At 39.2% G+C, this 21,159-nt stretch overlaps 1 protein-coding gene across 3 annotated transcripts; it reads left to right on the forward strand.

Annotated features, from left to right (window-relative positions):
* The first annotated feature begins 1,387 nt into the window (after positions 1–1,387).
* On the forward strand, positions 1,388–20,803 carry NTMT2 (N-terminal Xaa-Pro-Lys N-methyltransferase 2). 3 transcript variants are annotated; one of them, XM_005216902.5, is made up of 5 exons: positions 1,530–1,619; positions 11,432–11,607; positions 12,833–13,008; positions 18,170–18,419; positions 19,175–20,803. In XM_005216902.5, the coding sequence occupies exons 2-5, from the start codon at positions 11,481–11,483 to the stop codon at positions 19,444–19,446; spliced, it is 825 nt and encodes a 274-aa protein (XP_005216959.1). In that variant the 5' UTR covers positions 1,530–1,619; positions 11,432–11,480; the 3' UTR covers positions 19,447–20,803. The 3 variants fall into 3 exon arrangements, with proteins under 3 accessions (XP_005216960.1, NP_001179465.1, XP_005216959.1); XM_005216903.5 differs by lacking the exon at positions 11,432–11,607 and having other exon boundaries at positions 1,388–1,619; positions 19,223–20,803; NM_001192536.1 differs by lacking the exon at positions 11,432–11,607 and having other exon boundaries at positions 1,466–1,619; positions 19,175–19,446.
* The last annotated feature ends 356 nt before the right edge of the window (positions 20,804–21,159 follow it).

Genomic DNA, 21,159 nt, shown 5'->3' on the forward strand with positions numbered 1-21,159 from the left:
AGAGGAACCTGACAGGGCTCCTATCTGTGGGGCCACAAAAAGAATCGGACATGACTTATCGACTTCAAAAAAAAAAGCAAACATAATGTGTTCATTTGTATGTGGGTGGGTGGGTGTTTATGTGTGTTTTAGGGATGGTGGGCAGTGGTTGCATATGGCATGGGCCGAAAGAGTACAAGTTCTTAGGAATTTTTCCTGTTAAGAGTATTGGAGAGTTAAAATGATAGTTGTCCCTACAGGAAACATATGATATTTACAAATTAAGAATTTGAGCCAGCTTAATAAAGTGACTATTTCCAAAGGTGTGGTAAGTTAGGTACAGAGAAATTACAAGGAATAGTGCATTACCCGAGAGGTTGAGACAGCTTGGTGTATCACTCTCCTGAGGTCTGAAGCGGCATGAGGAAGGAGCGGTTACCAGAACTGGGAGAGGGTTTTGTATGAGAAGACCCTGGGACAGAAGCCATGACTTTTTACCTTATGAAGTAGTCAGCCAACGGCATATCAACAGGGAGGGTGCCAGGGGAATAAATACGCTGAATCATTCTCTTCTACCCTTCTGCTGGTACCAACCACTGGCAGAACTCAACCAGAAGCCAGAAGGCAAGACATCCACTAATATGGTCAATACAGTCCAGTCTCCAACCACACACAGTAATGTGGGAACAGCATAGAGTAGACCAGGAGGACAGTGAGAAGATACCCAGTACAGATTTCAAAGGAGTGCATATGAGGAAAATCCTATCTTTAATAGGGAAAGATGAAGAAACAGTCCTCCATGACTAGGTATTATTTAGTGCAAGCTAGATGGAAGAGTTTGCTGACAGAGAAAGGTATTTAACATCAGAACAGGTTTTCATATAATTGCGTCTCTTGAAGATCCTCAAAAATGGGAAACATGCATCCATCTCTATGAAAAGATTTGGGCAAAACTATACTGATGAAAGAAGCATGGGTAGCTAAGATGACTTTGAAGGGTACTTGTAACTTGAGGATTTGGCGTTCCAGGAGGAGGGATGGAAATCAGGGAACTGGATCTCCCGCAAAATATTCATGACTCTTTGAAATGGAAATGAGGCTCTTCCAATTTAGGAATCAAATTAAAGAAAGTATTCAGGGTGTTAGCAGGCTGTGCTCCTGCTTGTTTGAAGTGGGAGCTAAAGGAGGGAGGTGTGCTTTTCCCTGGATGAAGCAGGATCTCTCTCAGCCTGGTTTCATCTTTACTTAGCACCTGCTGGCCAGGAGTGGTGTCGCCCGAGCAATCAGACAGTAGACGTGCCAAGAGTCTGACCTCCCTGTGTCTGCTGCCCCTCCCCCCAGCCCCATGACACTTCTCCTGATATAGATGGACAGGGGTTGGTTTAAAATGACAGTCTCAAGTTCGTGTAGAAAGAGAAAGTTAATTCAAAGAAACTGTCAGGCAAGCTTCCTCTCTCTGTAGGAATAATTATTATCCCCTTTCACCATGGCCCACCTGGGAGCCCACTTTGCCTTCAGATCCCGCTGGCAGAAGACCGATGATGAACTCTGTCGACATAGCATGTCCTTTATTCTTCACAAAGCCATTTGCAATGACTTCTTTCAGAGCTATCTCTACCTGCTGGAAAATATTCCCCTGGGTAAGTGAGTCAGAGCTCCTAGATAAGGGATAAGAAATGACTGGAGCCACTATGTGAGGTTGTGGGGCTTTTCCAAAAGGAATTAGAACAAGGACACTTTTCAGATAAAAAGGACCCACAACCATTCAAATGGGCTTAAATGTTTCAATGGCATTCTTTTATGGAGAGTGCAAAATCAAGTGCTGCCTGGAAGGTCAAGCCTCTATTTTGGGACTTCCATGCACCACAGACATGAGTAACTTGCTTCTCTGGGTGTTGGCTGCCTGAATATCAGCCTTGTAGAAATGAATTTCTTGAGTTTGAAAGGACATTTTTAATATTTGCAAAAGTTTAGAGGTGAGTAAATTAGGTAACTCAAAGATGAGAATATTAATGCAATAGCATATCAACTCACAATTAAAAAGAATGGCTGAACAATAATAGATCAAGGTTGTTGGGGTGAGTGTGTGTCTGCATGTGTATGCATGAGCACACACTCCACATAATGCTTTCTGGCCTTTCTGAGTTACAATAATAGTCTGAGAGCTTAAAGGAGCTGATTTTAGTGTGATCTTTGAATGTTAAGAAAAAAACTGGGCAGTAGTCTGTCTCCATTATAGTTATTTCCTCTAGTTTTCAGGGAACTGGACAATAGGGCAACATAAAGCTTATCTGGTTTGTCTACACTGCTTTTCTCAGCCTGTGTGAAAGTGGTTAGTTAAGCGCACTCTTAACAGCCCTGAAGAGGAAATAACTTGTGATTAAAGAGTGAAGTACCCCCTTTGATTTATATTCCCCCAATGAAAGCAGGAGCAGTATGTTTCACCCCAGTCTGTTTTCTTAAGGTTGCTGAAAGCCCCATTGTACACTTGATGTGGGCAGGCTTTCCAGATGGGCAAGGAGCTACATAATTCTTTGTGTTGCATTCAAGACTATATTACCAGCCTACCAAGGTCACTTTCTAAGTCCATTTCTGAGGGGAATCTTTAATTCTAGATATACAAATGACTTCATCTCACATATATACATATATATATATTCCTTATACAAATTTCTCATTTATGACTTTATTTGATCCTCATACCCACATGATGAGATAGATAGGGTCAGCATTATTACTTTCCTATGCACCTTCTCACTCCTGTCCCCTATACTATTTTTTTAAAATGAGGAAAAGAAAATTCAGAGATGATGAGATCAGTCTAGATAGGTCTCACCTAGATACCAAAGCAAGAACCAGGGCTCTTTCTGGTAGATCACATTTTGTTGTGCAGTCGTTAAGTTGTTCCCGATTCTTTGTGACCTCATGGACTGCAGCACTTCAGGCTCCACTGCCCTTCACTGTCTCCTGGAGTTTGCTCAAATTCATATCCTTTGTGTTGGTGATGCTACCTAACCATCTCATCCTCTGCCACCCTCTTCTCCCTTTGCCTTCAATCTTTCCTGGTTTCAGGATCTTTTCCGAGTCCATTCTTTGTGTCAGGTGGCCAAAGTATTGGAGCTTCGGCTTCAGCAACAGTCCTTCCAATGAATATTCAGAGTTGATTTCCTTTAGGACTGACTGGTTTGATCTCCTTGCAGTCCATGGGACTCTCATGAGTCTACTCCAGTGCCATAATTCAAAAGCATCAATTTTTCAGTGCTCAACCTGCTTTAGGATCCAAACTCTCTGATCTACCCATAAGTAATTCCTTTAGGACATAGTCGACATCTCATCTGTATCCAAATGGAAAAATTAGAGCAGTTTATTTGGAAGATGATGATGTTCTGACCACTCCATATATTTTGTCAGACCACTGGAGACACTGTTTGGACGATATCTCAGTAACAGTAGCTTGTTGGCTCATGTTGCGTTAGTCTGGCGAAATATATAAATTCAATAACTTATGAGAGATTTGCTAAGGGGTAGATGACTGCCAAATTTTAAAAATAATTATTAGAGATTAAACCCCATCTCTGAAAGTAGCTAAAGATGAATTTAAAAGACCCCAATAAATATTTATGAGAAAAATTAAATGGCCCCTTACTAATAATTAATTGCAAGTTTCCAACACCCTGAGTCCAAATTCTGGCACTGCTACTGATAGAGAAATCACCCCTGCAAGTTGCTAAACTCTGAGCATCATTTTCCTCAAAACTGTGGGGCTGTTGGAATATTAAATGCAATTATATGTGTGAAACTCATCAATGCTCAGTAAGCAGTAGCATTTCATTTCCTTCCTTAGAACCAGCTCTCTTTTAAAGTCACCACACAGCCTTCCTTAGAACAGGCATTACCAATGATAAGCTTAATTCGCTGTATGAGAGTTTTCAGGCTCCAGTGGATATTAATGTTTTCACTTTGGAAGTAAAACTCAGCCACTGGAAGCACTCCTTCCCCAGCCCCACTGAGGTGTTTTAGAGTTGGCTTCCCCTCCTCTTGATGATTTCAAGACTTCATAGAAATGAAAATAAAGCCCTTCTTTTAAAAGACTGGGGAGCCCTACTGTAGCATCTACACAGAGAGTTTTTTGTTTGGAGTAATTATGGGAAGAATGGCGGCTAACCAGACTCTTTGATTCCTTCTTTCTTCCTTCCTCCCTCCAACTGCCTGCGTTAAGCAGTCAGCCTCACACCAGCTCACTGTGAAGTGACATTCAGTCATGGGGACGCTTGCTGAAATATCCCTGGCTAAGTTCAGTGATTCCTGGAGAAGCAAGAGCATGCATATTCAAAGTCTCCAATGGAATTCTTAGCTATGCCATTGACTATGACAGGTCTTCACAAAGAAATGGAAACATGCTTGTTACTATTCTCAGTGAAGTGAAGTGAAGTGAGGTCACTCAGTCGTGTCCGACTCTTTGTGACCCCATGGACTGTAGCCTATCAGGCTCCTCTGTCCATGGGATTTTCCAGGCAATAGTACTGGAGTAGATTGCCATTTCCTTCTCCAGGGGATCTTCCCGACCCAGGGATTGAACCTGGGTCTCCCACACTGTAGACAGATGCTTTACCGTCTGAGCCACCAGGGAAGTCTGCTAATCCTCTCAACATCTGTATTAGGTGGTGGGGTTATTTTCTCTCTCCTGAATCTGAGGAACTGATCCACAGAGGAAGTAAGTAACTGGCCAAAGATCACACGGTGATGAGTGTGGAGCAGGATTAGAAGCCAGGCCAGTTGAGCTTTTTAACCACAATATCATGCTGCCTCTCAGTGTAAATGGCAACTTGACTAGTGAAGGGATCACTACAAGTTTTACCAAAATTTTCCAACTGACAGGAATATAAAAAACAGTCCATGAGGAGCACTGGCTTTCTACTGAAGAAATCAGAAAGATGGGTGAGCCAGTGAATGGGTTCATATAATCTAGTTATACCAGCCCAAATTCAGCTAGAGGCCTGGAGTGAATGAATTTGTCATAGGTGGCTGTTTGTGAACAAATGGGAAGTAGAGTAGGAAAACAATTTAGGTAAATCTCCAGTTTGTATAACAGTGTGGGCCTGTATACAATCCAACTTGGAGGTGTACACATAAGCCAACTCCTCAGTAATTCTTCTAGCACTATCCACAGCATATTTTTAAGGACACAGAAGTCAGTGAATATTTATTCACTATATATTGTGCAAGAATCTATTACTCCTGGACATTGTTAAAGGCTTAGTCTAACTTCGCACTTAGAATAATACTTCCAAGCAGTTTAGCAAAAGGAACAAAGGCTTTGCATTTAAATAATTTGGGTTAGGACCTGGGTGTGACACTTCTTTTCTCCATAATATGGAGCATGTTACTAAATTTTTCAGATTTTTTTCATCACTTACCTGTAAAATAGTGATTACAATTCCAGTTTTTGTGAGGACTAAGAGAGATGACATGAAAGTGCCTTGGCATAATGTCAGGCACATGGGAGGTACCTATTAATGGTTATTAACTCCCCTTCACTTACCCTTTTAAAATAATTAGGCTCTGAGGAAGAAATTGAGAACAATGGTCACAACTTTGCTGTCACAATTAAAACCTAGAATTAATAAAAACATTCCCTAAAATACACTGCTGCTGCTGCTAAGTCACTTCAGTCATGTCCAACTCTGTGTGACCCCATAGACAGCAGCCCACCAGGCTCCCCCGTAACTTCCAAATGAAACTCAGCATACAACTTTTGGCATTTTTCAAGTTGATTTCATCCCTGTGGAAAGCATGGCTGCACAACTCACTGTGCAGTGATACATTTTCCGAAGGTTTATTGTTGCCTTTGCAATACCAATTATGTAAGACCATTTTTCATTTTAAAGAAATGAAGAAGTGGATCGTTTTCCTTTCTTTAGCAGACCGTCCTATACACAGTACTAAATGGGTAAAATATGGATTTTGAATTTAAATAGAACTAGGTTTAAATCCCAGTTATGTCACTCACTATTTGGCAATTTCTTTAACCTCCTGATGCCCTCTTTTCTTCTGTAGATAGTCACGTCTATCTTATATATTCGGTGAGATATAAATGCTAGCATATATAGTACATATATACATGTTTGATCAGTGATGATTACTATTTTTTTATTATTTAGGTTTGCCTAATTAGGAAAATCAATTTATCCTCCTATAGTTTTTCATTAACCACAAAAAGTGTGACCTATGTGTGATTATGTCGTGTGTGCGTGCATGTGCTCAGTTGTGTCAGACTATTTGCGATTCCATGGACTGTAGCCTACCAGGCTCCTTTGTCCATGGAATTCTCCAGGCAAGAATACTGGAGTGGGTTGGCTATTCCCTATATCCATCCACTACTTTGTTGAACCTGTTATCCAAAGAACGAAAAACTAGACAATATTCATTTATTCAGTGAACACTCAAAGGAGGCCTGCTGTGGGTCAGCAGGATGGTAAGTCCTGGGGTTATAAGGAAAATAAGATAGAGCTTTATCCTGAGAGTTTAATGTAGGAGAGAGACCCGCACAGATAATCTTTGTGGAACGTGGGGACATGACAGGCATCACTACAGGATGCTGCAGAGGGAGGTCCAGAGGAGGCCTGGTGACTGCTGGATCAGCTTCTGACTCTTCCGATGTAGAATCTCACCATGAAAACTCTGTCCCCAGTATCTTTGTATTCTGACCTTTTCACATTCAACAGCGGGTTAGGTAGAACACTGAAATAGGAATTAGAGAGGAAGCCATTTGGCCAAGTGGGCAGGGGACATGACGTGCAGCAGGAACTTGTATACATCCTTGCTGGGGTGGGGAAAGTGTATTTTCCCTCCTTCCTCACCTTTCTTTACTTGTGTTTGAAGGCTGAAAAGGATTTGTGTGCTCAGTTGTGTCTGACTCTTTGTGACCCTATGGACTGTAGCTCACCAGGCTCCTCTGTCCATGGAATTTCCTAGACAAGAATACTGGAGCAGGTTGCCATTTCCTCCTCCAGGGGATCTTCCTGACCCAGGGATTGAATCTGTGTCTCCTGTGACTCCTGTATTCATCGGTGAAATCTTTTCCACTGAGCCACCTGGGAAGCCCTGAAATAGTCCTCAGTCGAAAAAGAAAAAGCCCACTAAAACTTTCAGGGTTGAGAGTGCATTACTTTACAGGCAAGGAACCCCTGACTCCTAAAGCATTCAGGGAAGAAATAAAACCTAGAGGGACTCTCAGTGTAATTCTAAGGCTTGTTAATGATGACTTTCTAGCATTCTGGCACACACAGACCTTTGGATTCTACCAGGAACACTGATAAAATTCCACTCCCTCCTACCCTTTCTTGTGGATGAGAAAACTGACAAGACTTTGGTGTTTTTTAGATTCCACAAATAAGTGAGATCATACATTATTTATCTTTCTCTGTCTGATTTATATAATTTAGTATAATGCCCTCGAGGTCCATCTATGCTGTCACAAATGGCAGAATTTTCTTCCTTTTATGGCTGAGTAATACTCTATTGTGCCTAGACACATTTTCTTTCCTTCCTCCCTTCCTTCGTTAAATTTTTACTGTCACTTCTTTAATGGCTAAATTGAGAAGTGATCACCTACAAATCTCTCTTATGGAAGACCTTATACTTCCTAAAGACATCTCCATTTCTTTCCTCTTATAAATAAAAGACTAACTTGATCCAGTATTGTATCTCAAATCATTTCAAACTTACTGTTTAAATCTAGCCTATATATCCTCTGAAGACTTTTAGGTCAATTTCCAGTTGACAAACAGGTCTAATATCTAGAATAAAGTCTAAAAGAGTTATATCCAACTCTACTAAAAAAAACAAACAAAAAAGGAAAATAGAGAAGGTACTCAGCAAGCATAAACACTATGCTCTCAACAAATCTTTCTTAGAGAGTTCACAAGATCTTTGTTCTTCTTCAGGGCAAATTCACACGTACTTTATTTTTCTTTTTGTAACCTTGGAAATTGCTTGGAAGTTCAGCTTATAATGTAGGTCAAGAAATAAGCACCATGTTATATCAAGAGCTAATAGAGTGTCTAGCCTCTGGTTTAGACTATACTAGGTGTCACAAAAACATTGCAATCCCACAAGAATAAGCCACTAGATGTATTCTATAATAAAAAGATATAGGCTGATATTTGATTACCTTATCAATCAACTGGCACCATTGCAGGAGCTATCAGGAGGGGAGTACCTGGGGCTGGACATTACACCTCATATATCTTTTTAGTGAAATGTTCCTGTCAATTAGGTGACAAGCCCATAACCATAAAAACTTACCTATTGAGTCTGACCCCTGCTGAGCTTGGCATTCACTTGTGGTCTAAACGTTGCTGGCATAATGGACCATTCCCATTTCCAGATTAAAGGTTTTAATAAACTCCACCAACTAGTTGACTTAAGCAGGTGATGATGAGAGTGGTTGTTTTGCTGCTTTGGTTGGATCAACAAGAGAGCACTGGGCTGTGGCTTACCTGTGGCTTGCCCCAGAAGCATTCGTCTCTGGGAAGACTTTGTGAGCTGTGATTTCTTAACCTCATTTTCTGAGACATCCAGACGAATTTGGAACAGTCATGTTTTTTTGGCATGGTGATGCTTAATTTTTTCTGTCCCTGTTGAATTTATAAGCATTAATTTTATTCATTATATGTCATTGTTGACATAACACTTTACTGAGTGCTAGGGAAGGGGGACTGGTGTCGGTTCCCAATGATTTTGAACATGAGGGCATTCCTTTTAAAGTTATATTTTCTCAATCAGATGCTCACTTGTATATAAAATGTCAAAAAATCTATATATTTATTAATAGTTTTAAAAGGTTTGTATTTTTAAAATGACAATCTATTGTTCAGTTCAGTTCAGTTCAGTTCAGTCACTCAGTCGTGTTCGACTCTTTGCGACCCCATGGACCGCAGCATGACAGGCCTCCCTGTCCATCACCAGCTCCTGGAGTTTACCCAAACTCATGTCCATTGAGTCAGTGATGCCATCCAACCATCTCATCCTCTGTCGTCCCCTTCTTCTCCTGCCCTCAATCTTTCCCAGCATCAGGGTCTTTTCAAATGAGTCAGCTCTTCACATCAGGTGGCCAAAGTATTGGAGCTTCAACTTCAACATCAGTCCTTCCAATGAACATCCAGGACTGATCTCCTTTAGGATGGACTGGTTGGATCTCCTTACAATCCAAGGGACTGTCAAGAATCTTCTCCAACACCACAGTTCAAAAGCATCAATTCTTCTGTACTCAGCTTTCTTTATAGTCAAACTCTCACATCCATACATGACTACTGGACTATTTATTAATAGTTTTAAAAGGTTTGTGTTTTTAAAATGACAATCTATTGTATAATTAACATATATAGGAAATATAGTATATAATATTGTTAGTCTCTAGAAAATAACATACATGGGTTCTGATTCCTATATTCCTTTTAGCAAATTCATGATCACTCAAGGGTCCAAATATTGGCCTCAGCGTCTTCAAGGTAGGAAATAATGATGTAACTCCACAGATGAAATATACTACAATGGATAGAAGTAGGGTTTATTGGATTTTTAACTTTTAGAATAAAAATTTGGAACTATGTAACCGTTATTCAATTCAGAGCCATGTGGTACATTAATCCACCGTCACAATCTTGGTGTTCCTAGTAAAGTTTAAATAGATTCTCTTTTCTTATACTCCTTCTATGTACAATTATGTCATATTTTGGTTTGCTTCATATCCTGATTGTAACATGTTTTTATACAGTTGTATATTTTACTTGGAGCATTCAACTGTCTTTTATTTTTGTTGAGGTTAAAAATATGTCTTCCTAAGGATATTACTCATGTCTTCTCACTTCTTCCCTACTATCTATTGCCCAGAATCCAGTTCATTCTATTTCCTGAAGATATTTTTTAAGCCAGTGCTTTCTGTTGTAGTATAAACTGATTTCTTTCTAGATCTAATAATATCTACCATTTTGGGATTTCTTTTCATTGGATTCCTGGGTTAATTTTGTTGTCTTTCATGATATATCTTCTCAATTTTAACCCTCACTGAGCTGGAATATAGCTTTGAGAAACTTCTGAAGAATGAATATGGGAGGTAAATATTCTCTCACCATTTGAATGGTAATATATTTTAGCTTCAAAATAATTTTCCCTTAAAATATTGATGACACTGTTTTTCAGTGTTTGTGATGAGATCTGTGTTATAAGCCTGAGTCTACTCCTTTGAATATACGGCTGCCAGGTAAACTATGAGGTCAGTTAAATTTGAAATTAAGATATGCTAAGTCGTGTCCGACTCTGTGCGACCCCATAGACGGCAGTCCACCAGACACCCCCGTCCCTGGGATTCTCCAGGCAAGAACACTGGAGTGGGTTGCCATTTCCTTCTCCAATGCATGAAAGTGAAAAGTGAAAGTGAAGTCGCTCAGTCGGGTCTGACTCTTAGTGACCCCATGGATTGCAGCCTAACAGGCTCCTCCGTCCATGGAATTTTCCAAGCAAGAGTACTGGAGTGGGGTGCCATTGCCTAGTCCGGAATTTAAGATAATCAACAAACAATTTTTTAGTAAAACTATGTCCCATGCAATGTGTGGTATTTTGAGCATATTTATACTAATAAATTATCCATTGATTATCTAAAATTCAAAAGTAATTGTATGTCTTATATTTTTATTTGCTAACTCTGGCAACCCTACTTGAAAGTCAGCAAACTTTTCCCCTGTAAATAACTTAATAATCTTCTCATTACTCTTGGTGTTTTGAAATTTCCTAAAGATATGTATGAATGTGACATTAATTATTTTTGATAAAAATTTTCATAAATAAAAATATTTTTATTTACATAAAGTATATTTAAGTATTTTTAATTAATGTATTTACTTTAATTGGAGGGTACTTTACAATATTATGGTGGTTTTTGCCATACAGTGACGTGAATCAGCGAGGTTTTTAAAATCCATATTGCTTAGTGCTCTTGGACCTTACAATCTCTTTCAGCTTGAGAAATTTTATCTGTTTTTTCTGTAATAATTTTCTTCTCTTCATTTTCTGTTTTTGAGAATCTTAATTAGCTTGATGTTGGGTCTTCTGAGTTAAATCTTTATAGCTTTAATATTTTTACTTGTGTTTTCTGAATCTACCTTTTCCTTTATGTCCTGATTTGTTTACTCAATGTTAACTCCAAATGTTTACTCAATATTAACTCCAAAGTTTTTGGTAATCAAAATTTTAATTTCTAAGAATTCTTTATTATGTTTTACATTGCCATTTTCTTGACATCTTATCTTCAATTTATGATGCACCTGTTCTCGTATCTCCTCATGGATAAAAATTTTTGCTTGGTTTTGGTTTAAATTCTCATTAATTTCCTGGATTATTTCTATTTCCTTTGAAGTCAGTTTTGATTGTTTATCTCTCTTTTGTTTTTCAGACATTCACCCTCATGTATTTGGAAGTCATTTTTTAATCCATGGTTAGGGATGAAGGACAAGGTAAAGGAGTTTAGGTGGTGGAGAAGATTTCCTCTGTTACATACTTCTCCACTGAATAGAAAGGATGCCCAGGAGCTCTACATATGCCAGTTGACTTTACCAGACTCTGATGAATGTAAGCAGATGAGGTGCCTGGAACCTTCTATATGCCAGAATTACTATTTTAGGATCCCAACACTAATGGGTCTAGTTCTCCTTTTTTTCTTTTTTTAGAGAAGAGACTATTTACCCCCCTTAGATTATAGCTGTGCTGCTTGTCACTTTTGGGAGGAAGTACATTGGTCACCTCCCAGTTGGCCTGCAGGCAGATTTTAAATTAACTTTTACTTCCTTTGCAGATGTCCTGAGCTGTAAATTATATAGTTTTGTTCCATCTGCTTTTTGTCTTCCAGAAATTTGTTGAAATCATGAATTTATTGGCAGTCCCTCCTCATTTTCTTCATTGTTACAGATTGAGTTTATTAAAACAATTCATGGGGAGTATTGGGAATGAGAGAAGACAAATGGATGGATTCAGCTTATAATCTTGAACAAGAAATTCCTCCCTTTCATCTCACTTTCTATCATTTCCTTCTGAATGCTCTCTAATGAACATATTTTATATCTGCAAGGATGCATTTTAATTTACAAATCACATTTAAGTGCATGCTCATTTACCTTTCAGAAGTGGGAACACATGTTTTTATAAAAATAAATGTTTAAAAATAATACCTCACTTCTTTTCTGAAATAATGACATAGTATATGTGAATGTGCCTAGTATAATACCTAGTACAAAATAGTTGCTCAAAAAATATTATACTTTTTAGTATTTTATTTTCAGAACTTAGGGCTCAAGCACATTTTCTGTTATGTTGGTACAAAGAGATATATGGGTATGAATTGCTTGAAAAAGAAATGAAAAAAATACCTATCCCTAATCTACCTTGTGGTTAGAAGTAAGGATTAGTGATCAAATTTCCATAAAATATTTTAAGGTCAAAGATAAAACTTACTGTGAAACTTGTGAAATTATTTATTCTACTGTAGCAAACACTATTGAATACTTTTAAACACAGTGACAAGCTATTTTTAAAATTAAACTCTAGGTTTATTAAATCATGAAAATGCCACGACTGTGATTTATACATGACCCACCTGAAGATCATAGGGGTTGAGAAGTTTACCCAAGGTTAAATAGCAAGTAAATAACTGAGCTAGAGCTCAAGCCCAGATCTTCTGACATCAAACGAATACCCTTTCCTCCATACCACAGATTTGCAGGCTTCTAAGAGGAAATTCGCTGCATGATAAGAATGAACTTGTTCTGTCACTTAAATATTAATAATGTTTTATTTTCAGTGAAACTGTATGCTTTAACAAGTCAAGTAATCAATGGTGAGATGCAGTTCTATGCCAGAGCTAAACTCTTCTATCAAGAAGTACCAGCTACAGAAGAGGGTATGATGGGAAATTTCATTGAATTGTCCAACCCAGATATCCAGGCCTCTCAGAAATTTCTCAGGAAATTTGTTGGGGTGAGTATCCAACTGTAGTTTGATGAGGAAGCAAAGTTCTTGCAAACAATGAGCTCACAGGCTTCTGTGTTGTTGCTTCAGTCATATGAAAGCCAAATGGGTGAGCCATGGGTTTAGTGTGAAAGCCTGTTTTAAGAGGTTCAAAAAGGATGGGGCACATTAAATGACTGGTTTATCCTAGTTGGCATCACTCTCCTAGCACCAGCTTATTTCTTATGCTTCAGGGGAAGGTGAACTAGCAGTGTTAATATTACAAGTAGTAGATTAAGAAGACTTCTCTTTCAGATCCCATAGATAAGCAGTTGACACTCAGATGACCGATGAGAAATCATGCCATTTGGGATCTTGGGGTGATTTATTGAGTCTCTGTAATAAAAACTCAATGTTGTAGGGAAATGCAGGCTTATGTTTAGTTTAAAAATGATAAGTATAGTAGAATATCTTTATATTGTTTTCTACACACTTGAGACATTGCCTTGAAAAACTGTGATCCCTTTATAGATTTGGTGTTGGGTAAAACTCCACTTCCATACTTTCAGGCCACATGGAGATGGGTCATATACTTTAGGGGCCAGAATCTTGGGCCCCAGAGTCATTATGGTTCTTCTTACAGTGTAAGCCACCTTGGGTTTACTCCTTAAATTCTCTTAAACCTCAATTTTCTTACCTGTGTCTAGAGTATAACCACAGAACATATCTTGTAGGATAATGTGAAGCTCAAATGAGATAATATATGTCAAATATTTACTTTAGTGCACATAATTATTATGCAATAGAGCTCATTTATTGCTACTACTACTAACAAGCTTTCATATAATTCAGTCATTGTATTTTTTGGAGCTTCATTTAGGGGCTTCCCTGGTGGCTCAGGTGGTAAAACATCTGCCCACGATGCAGGAGACCCAGTTTCAATCCCTGGGTCGGGAAGATCCCCTGGAGAAGGAAATGGAACCCACTCTAGTACTCTTGCCTGGAAAATTCCATGAATGGAGGAGCCTGGTAGGCTACAATCCATAGAGTTGCAAAGAGTTGGACACAGCTGAATGACTTACTTTCACTTTTTCATTTAGTTTTTAGAACAGACAACCCACATAATAAAGCTGCTGTTGGTTCTACTGAGAACAAAGTCCTAACTAGCAAACAGGTTTTGTTCCAATTCACTATGAAGTTATTCATCTGAAATTTGGACTCCATTTTATTCTGATGAAGGAACCATTAAGAATATTACAAATATTTGGGATTAAGTTGTCAACCTATTTAGAAGCATAATATTAATAGTTTCCCTAGTGTTGAGGTGAGGTTCACTTTTTATCCAACTTTCTCTGAAGTACCCTTTGCCTGAGTATAGAAAAATAGAATCAGGATGGAGCACTCACTGGGGCAAAGTGTCTGGACATCAACTGTGGCCATAAAGGACTACAAAACTAGAGATGATGGCTGGGGTTATTTATAGATCAGGTTAACCTGGAATATTTTAAAATCAGTGTTACTGACTGACTTCACCGAGCACTTTATCTGAGATAGTCACTCTGATGAGCACTTTAGAAGTACTATCTTATTGTTCTTCATAATAATTTTGGTAGGTAAGTACTATTATTATTTCTCATTTTCATGGTTGGGGAAACTGAGGCTTCTAGAGATTAAGTACATTTTCAAGGTTACACAGTTGGTAAGAGACAGATCTGGGACTCATGCCCGACAAGGTCTGTCTGATACCAAATTCCCAGCTCTTATCCACGACATATTTTTTCTATTTGTCTCATGAAGCAGAAAAATCCCTGCTCTGTGTGCGTGTGTGTGTGTGTGTGTGTGTGTGTGGACCACAGACCTCAACTCTCCCCCAATCTGGCGAAGAGCAATCCTTCCTGCTCGCCTCGAGGTGAGGCTGACTTTGATCCCAGTGCATTTCAGAAGCTTAGTTAGTAATCCGGCTGTCTTGTCACTCCATGTGGAATGCCAAACTGACCACAGGGATGCTGGTCAGACAGAGCCCATACACAGGCCCACAGACCTGGGAAAGGAAACAGGCTTCTGCTGGCATATTTATGTTGGAAATGAGTAGTCTGCTTTTTTCAAACAAATATAAGGAGTCCTTCTTAGTAGACAAGGCTCATTGTGAAGCTGTGACCTCAAAGTACAAACATAGTCTTTTTAAAGAAATGATATTTTGGTACTTTGACCTTAATAATATGCTAAATTAGTATCCAGGTCAAGATACAAGGAGTTTGGGAACATGAGTATCTGACATGATTTATCCTTATGTCAACTGGGAAAAGGCAGATTGTTTAATTTAAAGTTTTGCTTTCCTTTCAACACTTAGTGATCTGGGACAGTGGGAAAACACTTTTAAACTTGTTGCAAATGTGCTTACTTTAGCAAATAAACAAACGATACCAAGATAATATCAGTGGCAAAACTGATAACATTCCTTACTTTTAGCTTTTTGAGGGGAAAGTAAAAATTTATAAAAAGGAATTGGTATTTGATGGTTTTATCTCTTGATATTTCTCAGAGATCGGATGACTGAAAAATTGGGGGCTAACTGTATTTCACGGTTTTTATACAGTGGTATTTAACACTTTATTTTCAAACTCCAATGGAAAGAAGGTAAAATAATATTCTTTGACACAAAAGACATAGGCAGAATCAAAATGAAAATGAAATTTCTTAGAGTATTTTACTATTTTATATAAATCCAAAACTATGAAAATAATAAATAATAAGATAATAAATAATAAGATAATTAAAGTTCTGAAATCACACATTTATGTGGTTTTGGTCACATTCATGGAGGTGCATCAAATTTCAATCCAAGCACAGTAATAAGCAGCCAGAGTGTCCAAGAGAGTAGAGATGTTGTCCCAGAGGTCAGTCTTTAAATGTCTCTTCTCAGAGGCACAGCATGAGGATGAGAGAAAGAGGAAAAATCTTGGTGCCAGGATATGCGAGGCTGTGCCAAATACGGGGAACGGCATGGAATAAAGACAACTAGGCGGTAGCAGTGAGGGGCAAAAGTGCACAAGATTTGAGGAAAAGGCATCTTTTGTGTTTTTATATAACAGTTTTTGTATATTTGTGTATTCGTGCGTACATATGTGCTCAGTCACCTCAGTCGTGTCTGACTCTTTGTGACACATTGGACTGTAGCCTGCCAAGCTCCTCTGTCCATAGGGATTCTCCAGTCAATACTGGAGTGGGTTGCCATGCCCTCCTCCAGGGGATCTTCTCGACTCAGGGATTGAACCTGCGTCTCTTATGTCTCTTGCACTGGCAGTAGGGTTCTTTACCACTATAACCACCTGGGAAGGCCAATTGTTTTGTATATTGTTTTGAAACTGTTGTTTCAAGGATAGCTACAGTCAAATATCATACAACATAAACACACACATATACATATATATATATACATATATACACATGTTTATTTCATAGATATATACTGGTTGTGTGTGTGTGTGTGTGTATGTATATTACTTTATAGAAGCAAATTTGAGAAGGTTTTCATTGGCTGATACCCTCCTATCTCTACTAACTATTAATCTTTCACTGTCAGTTAATTTAATTCAGAATTTTACTTTTAAAAAGTTTAAGGGCTTTTTGTCCAATAAGTCATGTGATTTCTGATACAAAAGCAGAAACAATTTTTAGCGTGAAAAGAGACAGGGGGACTTTGCTGCAACTACCTTTTATCCTCATAAATGTGCTATATGCCATAGAGGCTGAGTTTGAAGCGAAATTCTGGCCTGAGAGTGGAACAGATTGCGTTTCCTCAGCTCAGGTCCTAACAATTATCTTCCACACAAGAATAGTAGATAATTCAGAGCCCTCAAAATCAGTTTTGAAAAACATAAATTTTAATCATCCACCCCAGTATGAATTGAAATGTGTTCACTGCATGAGTTTGAAAAGCAATTTTAAACCTCTGAAAGATTCTCTCTGCTTTGCTCTCTCTTTCTACAAGGCAATAAGCTACAGTGCAGGTCCATTTGCTATGGATTTGACCCAAATTGGCAATTAACAAAGTTCTACTTCAGAGAAGGCGATGGCACCCCACTCCAGTACTCTTGCCTGGAAAATCCCATGGACGGAGGGGCCTGGTGGGCTGCAGTCCATGGGGTCGCTAGGAGTCAGACACGACTGAGCGACTTCACTTTCACTTTTCACTTTCATGCACTGGAGAAGGAAATGGCAACCCACTCCAGTGTTCTTGCCTGGAGAATCCCAGGGACGGGGGAGCCTGGTGGGCTGCCGTCTCTGGGGTCGCACAGAGTCGGACACGACTGAAGCGACTTAGCATCAGCAGCAGCAGCAAAGTTCTACTTTCATAGGACTTTAAATGGCCCACTTCTTATAAAACATTACCTAGTTCTCAAACCTAAGACATTTTCTAAAATCTTATTTTTTAATTATTTGAAAGACCTATAATTGGATAAAATAAAGAAGGCAAAAACTAGACATGTTTGGATATGTTTTGAAAAAAGTCATTGAATGTTTTATAACTTGACTCTGGCAGTGGGTGCAGGCATTCTAAAGTTGCTTCAGTGCTACGACTCTGTGCTACGGTATGGATTATAGCCTGCCAGGCTCCTCTGTCCAAGGGTTTCTCCAGGCAAGAATACTGGAGTGGGTTGCCATGCCCTCCTTCAGGGGATCTTCCCATCCCAGGGATTGAACCCATGTCTCTTATGTCTCCTGCATTGGCAGGGGGGCTCTTTATCACTAGTGCCACCTAGGAAGTCCACGGTGGTGGGTTCATACCTGTATACATTTGTCCAGACTCCTTGAATGGTACATTTAAAACAGTACATTAAATTTTATGTGTGTGTGTATGTTAGTTGCTATGTCGTGCCCCACTCTTTGTGACCCCATGGACTGTAGCCTGCCAGGCTCCCCTGTCCACGGAGTTCTCCAGGCAAGAATACTCCAGGCAAGAATAATGAGTGGGTTTCCATTCCCTTCTCTAGGGGATCTTCCTGATGTAGGGATCAAACCGAGGTCTTTTGCATTGTAGGCAGATTCTTTACTGTCTGAGCCACCAAGGAAACTCACATTTAATTATATGAACTTGACCTAAATGAAGTTTACTTAAAGAGGTAACTGAGTGTCAAGACTCAGGGAGAATGTCTGTCATTGGAATGTTCCACAAGGTACCTTTCTGCAGGGGCCCGGGAGAGCTGGCACGGACTGTGCCTTGGACTGCGGCTCTGGGATAGGAAGAGTGAGCAAGCATGTCCTGTTGCCGGTTTTCAACACTGTGGAACTGGTGGACATGATGGAATCGTTCCTCCTCGAAGCACAGAACTACCTGCAGGTCAAAGGCGACAAGGTAGAAAGCTACCACTGCTATAGCCTGCAGGAATTCACACCCCCACTGGGAAGATACGATGTCATCTGGATTCAGTGGGTCATTGGTTAGTTCTGCATGGCATTGCATCTTCCCTTCTCCCCACTAACTGGAGGACTTGTGGAGGCAGAGCAAAGACACAAAGGGATATTTGGCTCTAGCTGCACTTAGAACAGTTAGCTAGTCTAACATATAATGCGAACTCCCCCCAAACTCTGGTCCTCTGGATTCTGCCCCTAACATCCACTGAACAAGGCTGGTGATTTCCATTCTTAGGATGGAGTGTCTTTGTGCCAACCTAAATCCTAGAAGAAAACTGAATATTTGAAAAACTTGAAAAAGTGTATCTCCATTATTGACAAACCTTGGCTTTCTTAGATTTAAATTCTCAGGAAATGAGATAGCAGTGAATGAGATTTTGGTCTGAGTGTGTGTGTGAGTGTGTGTGTGTGTGTGTGTGTGTGTGTGTGTGTGTGTAAGACACAGAGGAATAATGGCAGAGTTGAGCTGTTCAGCAGACATGGAGTGAATCCAAGGGATGAGGAATGGTTTATTTTGTGCCTGGCGGGTAGATAGACTAGGTTGGTATAATAGCTGTTTTACAGAGCGTGCACTGATTCTCCTCAAAGAGGATACCTGTCCTCTTACCTAAATTCTCAAAGCCTCCCACAACAAAACAATTCAGGCTATGAAATAATTCATGAATGAATGAACAAACAAGCTCCCGATTTGTAGCCTTGTGGCCGTTCAGTCTTGCCTACTCACCTCCTTCCCCACCCACCCTTTCATCCTGTTCCCCCATTTACTTGGCCTCACCTGTAGGGCACCTGACCGATAAAGACCTTCTTGCGTTTCTTTCCCGGTGCCGAGATGGCCTGAAGGAAAATGGCATCATCATACTGAAGGACAATGTGGCCCGGAAGGGCTGCATCTTCGATCTCTCTGACAGCAGCGTGACTCGGGACATGGACATCCTTCAGACCCTCATTAGGAAGAGTGGGCTGGTGGTGCTAGGCCAGCAGAAGCAGGACGGCTTTCCAGAGCAATGTGTCCCGGTGTGGATGTTTGCGCTGCACAGCGATGGAAGCTCCTGACCAGCTGCCGGAGTGAACGACTGCACTGCACAAAGGTGCATTGGGAAGAGTGGCTCTCCTCTGATTCACAAGTTACACCCCTTGTGATCCACGGAGGAATGAACAGAAGGGAGGCAATGTATGTTTTAAAATGGTTGATGTCACGTTTCCACTAATTATGTAAGTACATGCACACACGCTGTGACTTTTCCAAAAGATAAATGGAATGTGACATCTGGAAAAACATCTGAACTGTACCAGTGTACCCATAAAAACAGGAAAGGGAGCAACAGTCACAAAATAGAAACCTCATTGGTCTCTGAAGATTTGCATTAAAGAGTAGTTTAAGGTGGGTGGGATAAAGTCTAGACCACCTTTCTCTGCCCTCATGCTAGATACTTTATACTTCCTTCCTCTTTGGGAATATTACTTCTCTCAGACAAAAATCTCCCCTTAATTAAGAAAGCACCAGTCAAAATAACCTTGTTAAACAATTCCATTACTTAATTTTGTCTTTGGCAGAAAAAAAAAAATGTGGTTTCACTTTCTATTTTGGGTCAGTTTAGTTGCCCAATGATGTAATATGGATGCAATTTCATAACAGAAGTCTGCATTTCAGTGATGGGGAAGTGTCTCCTTTCAGGAGAAAATGTTTTACCCTTGAAATTTCAGCTGTGAACATGTAAGTGAATGTCATTGATAATCTAATTTTAGTCACTGGCTTCTAACACAACTTGCTTCATTGCAGTCGCTCCTGTTTCCTTGGTTGATAAGAATGTACACTGGAAAGAGATAGGAAATGGTAAACCTGAAAACTGAACTAACTGCGTTAGTTTAATTAAAAATATCTAAAATCTTTCAAAAACAAAAATGTAACTTAATTTCTATTAGCAGAATGTTTAAATATAACTTCTATTTTATTTAAAATGCTCTAAAGTCTTCATGTGAAGGATTTGTCTTTTGATGTATTATATATTGAGTCTTCTATGAAATACAATCATTTTAAGTAAAGAAAGTCTGTTAAATGCATATGCTATCACCCTAAAATCATGTTTATAAGTGATAGCTCTAAATTAGGAGGAAAATAATTATTATAAAGCACTATGTTGATATAGCATGATTTAGTAGTCTGATTTTTATGTCCTGGAAAATTATGTCACTCTGCCACTGGCACCTTCCAGCTGCAGTATGTTATTCATAACATTTTAGGGTAATGTAACAGAATGTGAGTTAAAATCATTGCTGGAGAAACCAGAGACCAAAATTAAATAAAATGATGAATCATTACCAAACAGAATTATTATGACAAAACAAGAATTCTCATGTTTTCATCCTCTATGTATTGGAAAAAATTAACTAAATCTTCCTTTTCAGCCTATCCTAGGCATTTTCTGCTTCTTTTACACTTAGCACCCTATTCTCTTACTTCTTGACTTTCTGCTTTGCAAGTACTCACATGCTGATCGACACAGTTGTCCATTCCTCAGCACACTGGTTCCTGAGCTCAAGGAGGAAATAACATAATTGCCCCATTAATATGAACACATAATCTTTAACTCAGCTGAATCTTTGGAATAGATCAGCAGTCCCTTTTCTCTTCCTATGTCATTTTCTGTTCTTCTTAGAAAACTTCCAGATCTTTATTGTGCCACAAAAATTCCCAACTCCATATCTATTTTTCACTTAATTGATAAAGCAGAAATTAGGAAGTAAATTATACCAATATCTCCTCTC

The sequence above is a fragment of the Bos taurus genome, chromosome 16, assembly GCF_002263795.3.
Source record: "Bos taurus isolate L1 Dominette 01449 registration number 42190680 breed Hereford chromosome 16, ARS-UCD2.0, whole genome shotgun sequence".
Taxonomy (NCBI): Eukaryota; Metazoa; Chordata; class Mammalia; order Artiodactyla; family Bovidae; genus Bos; species Bos taurus.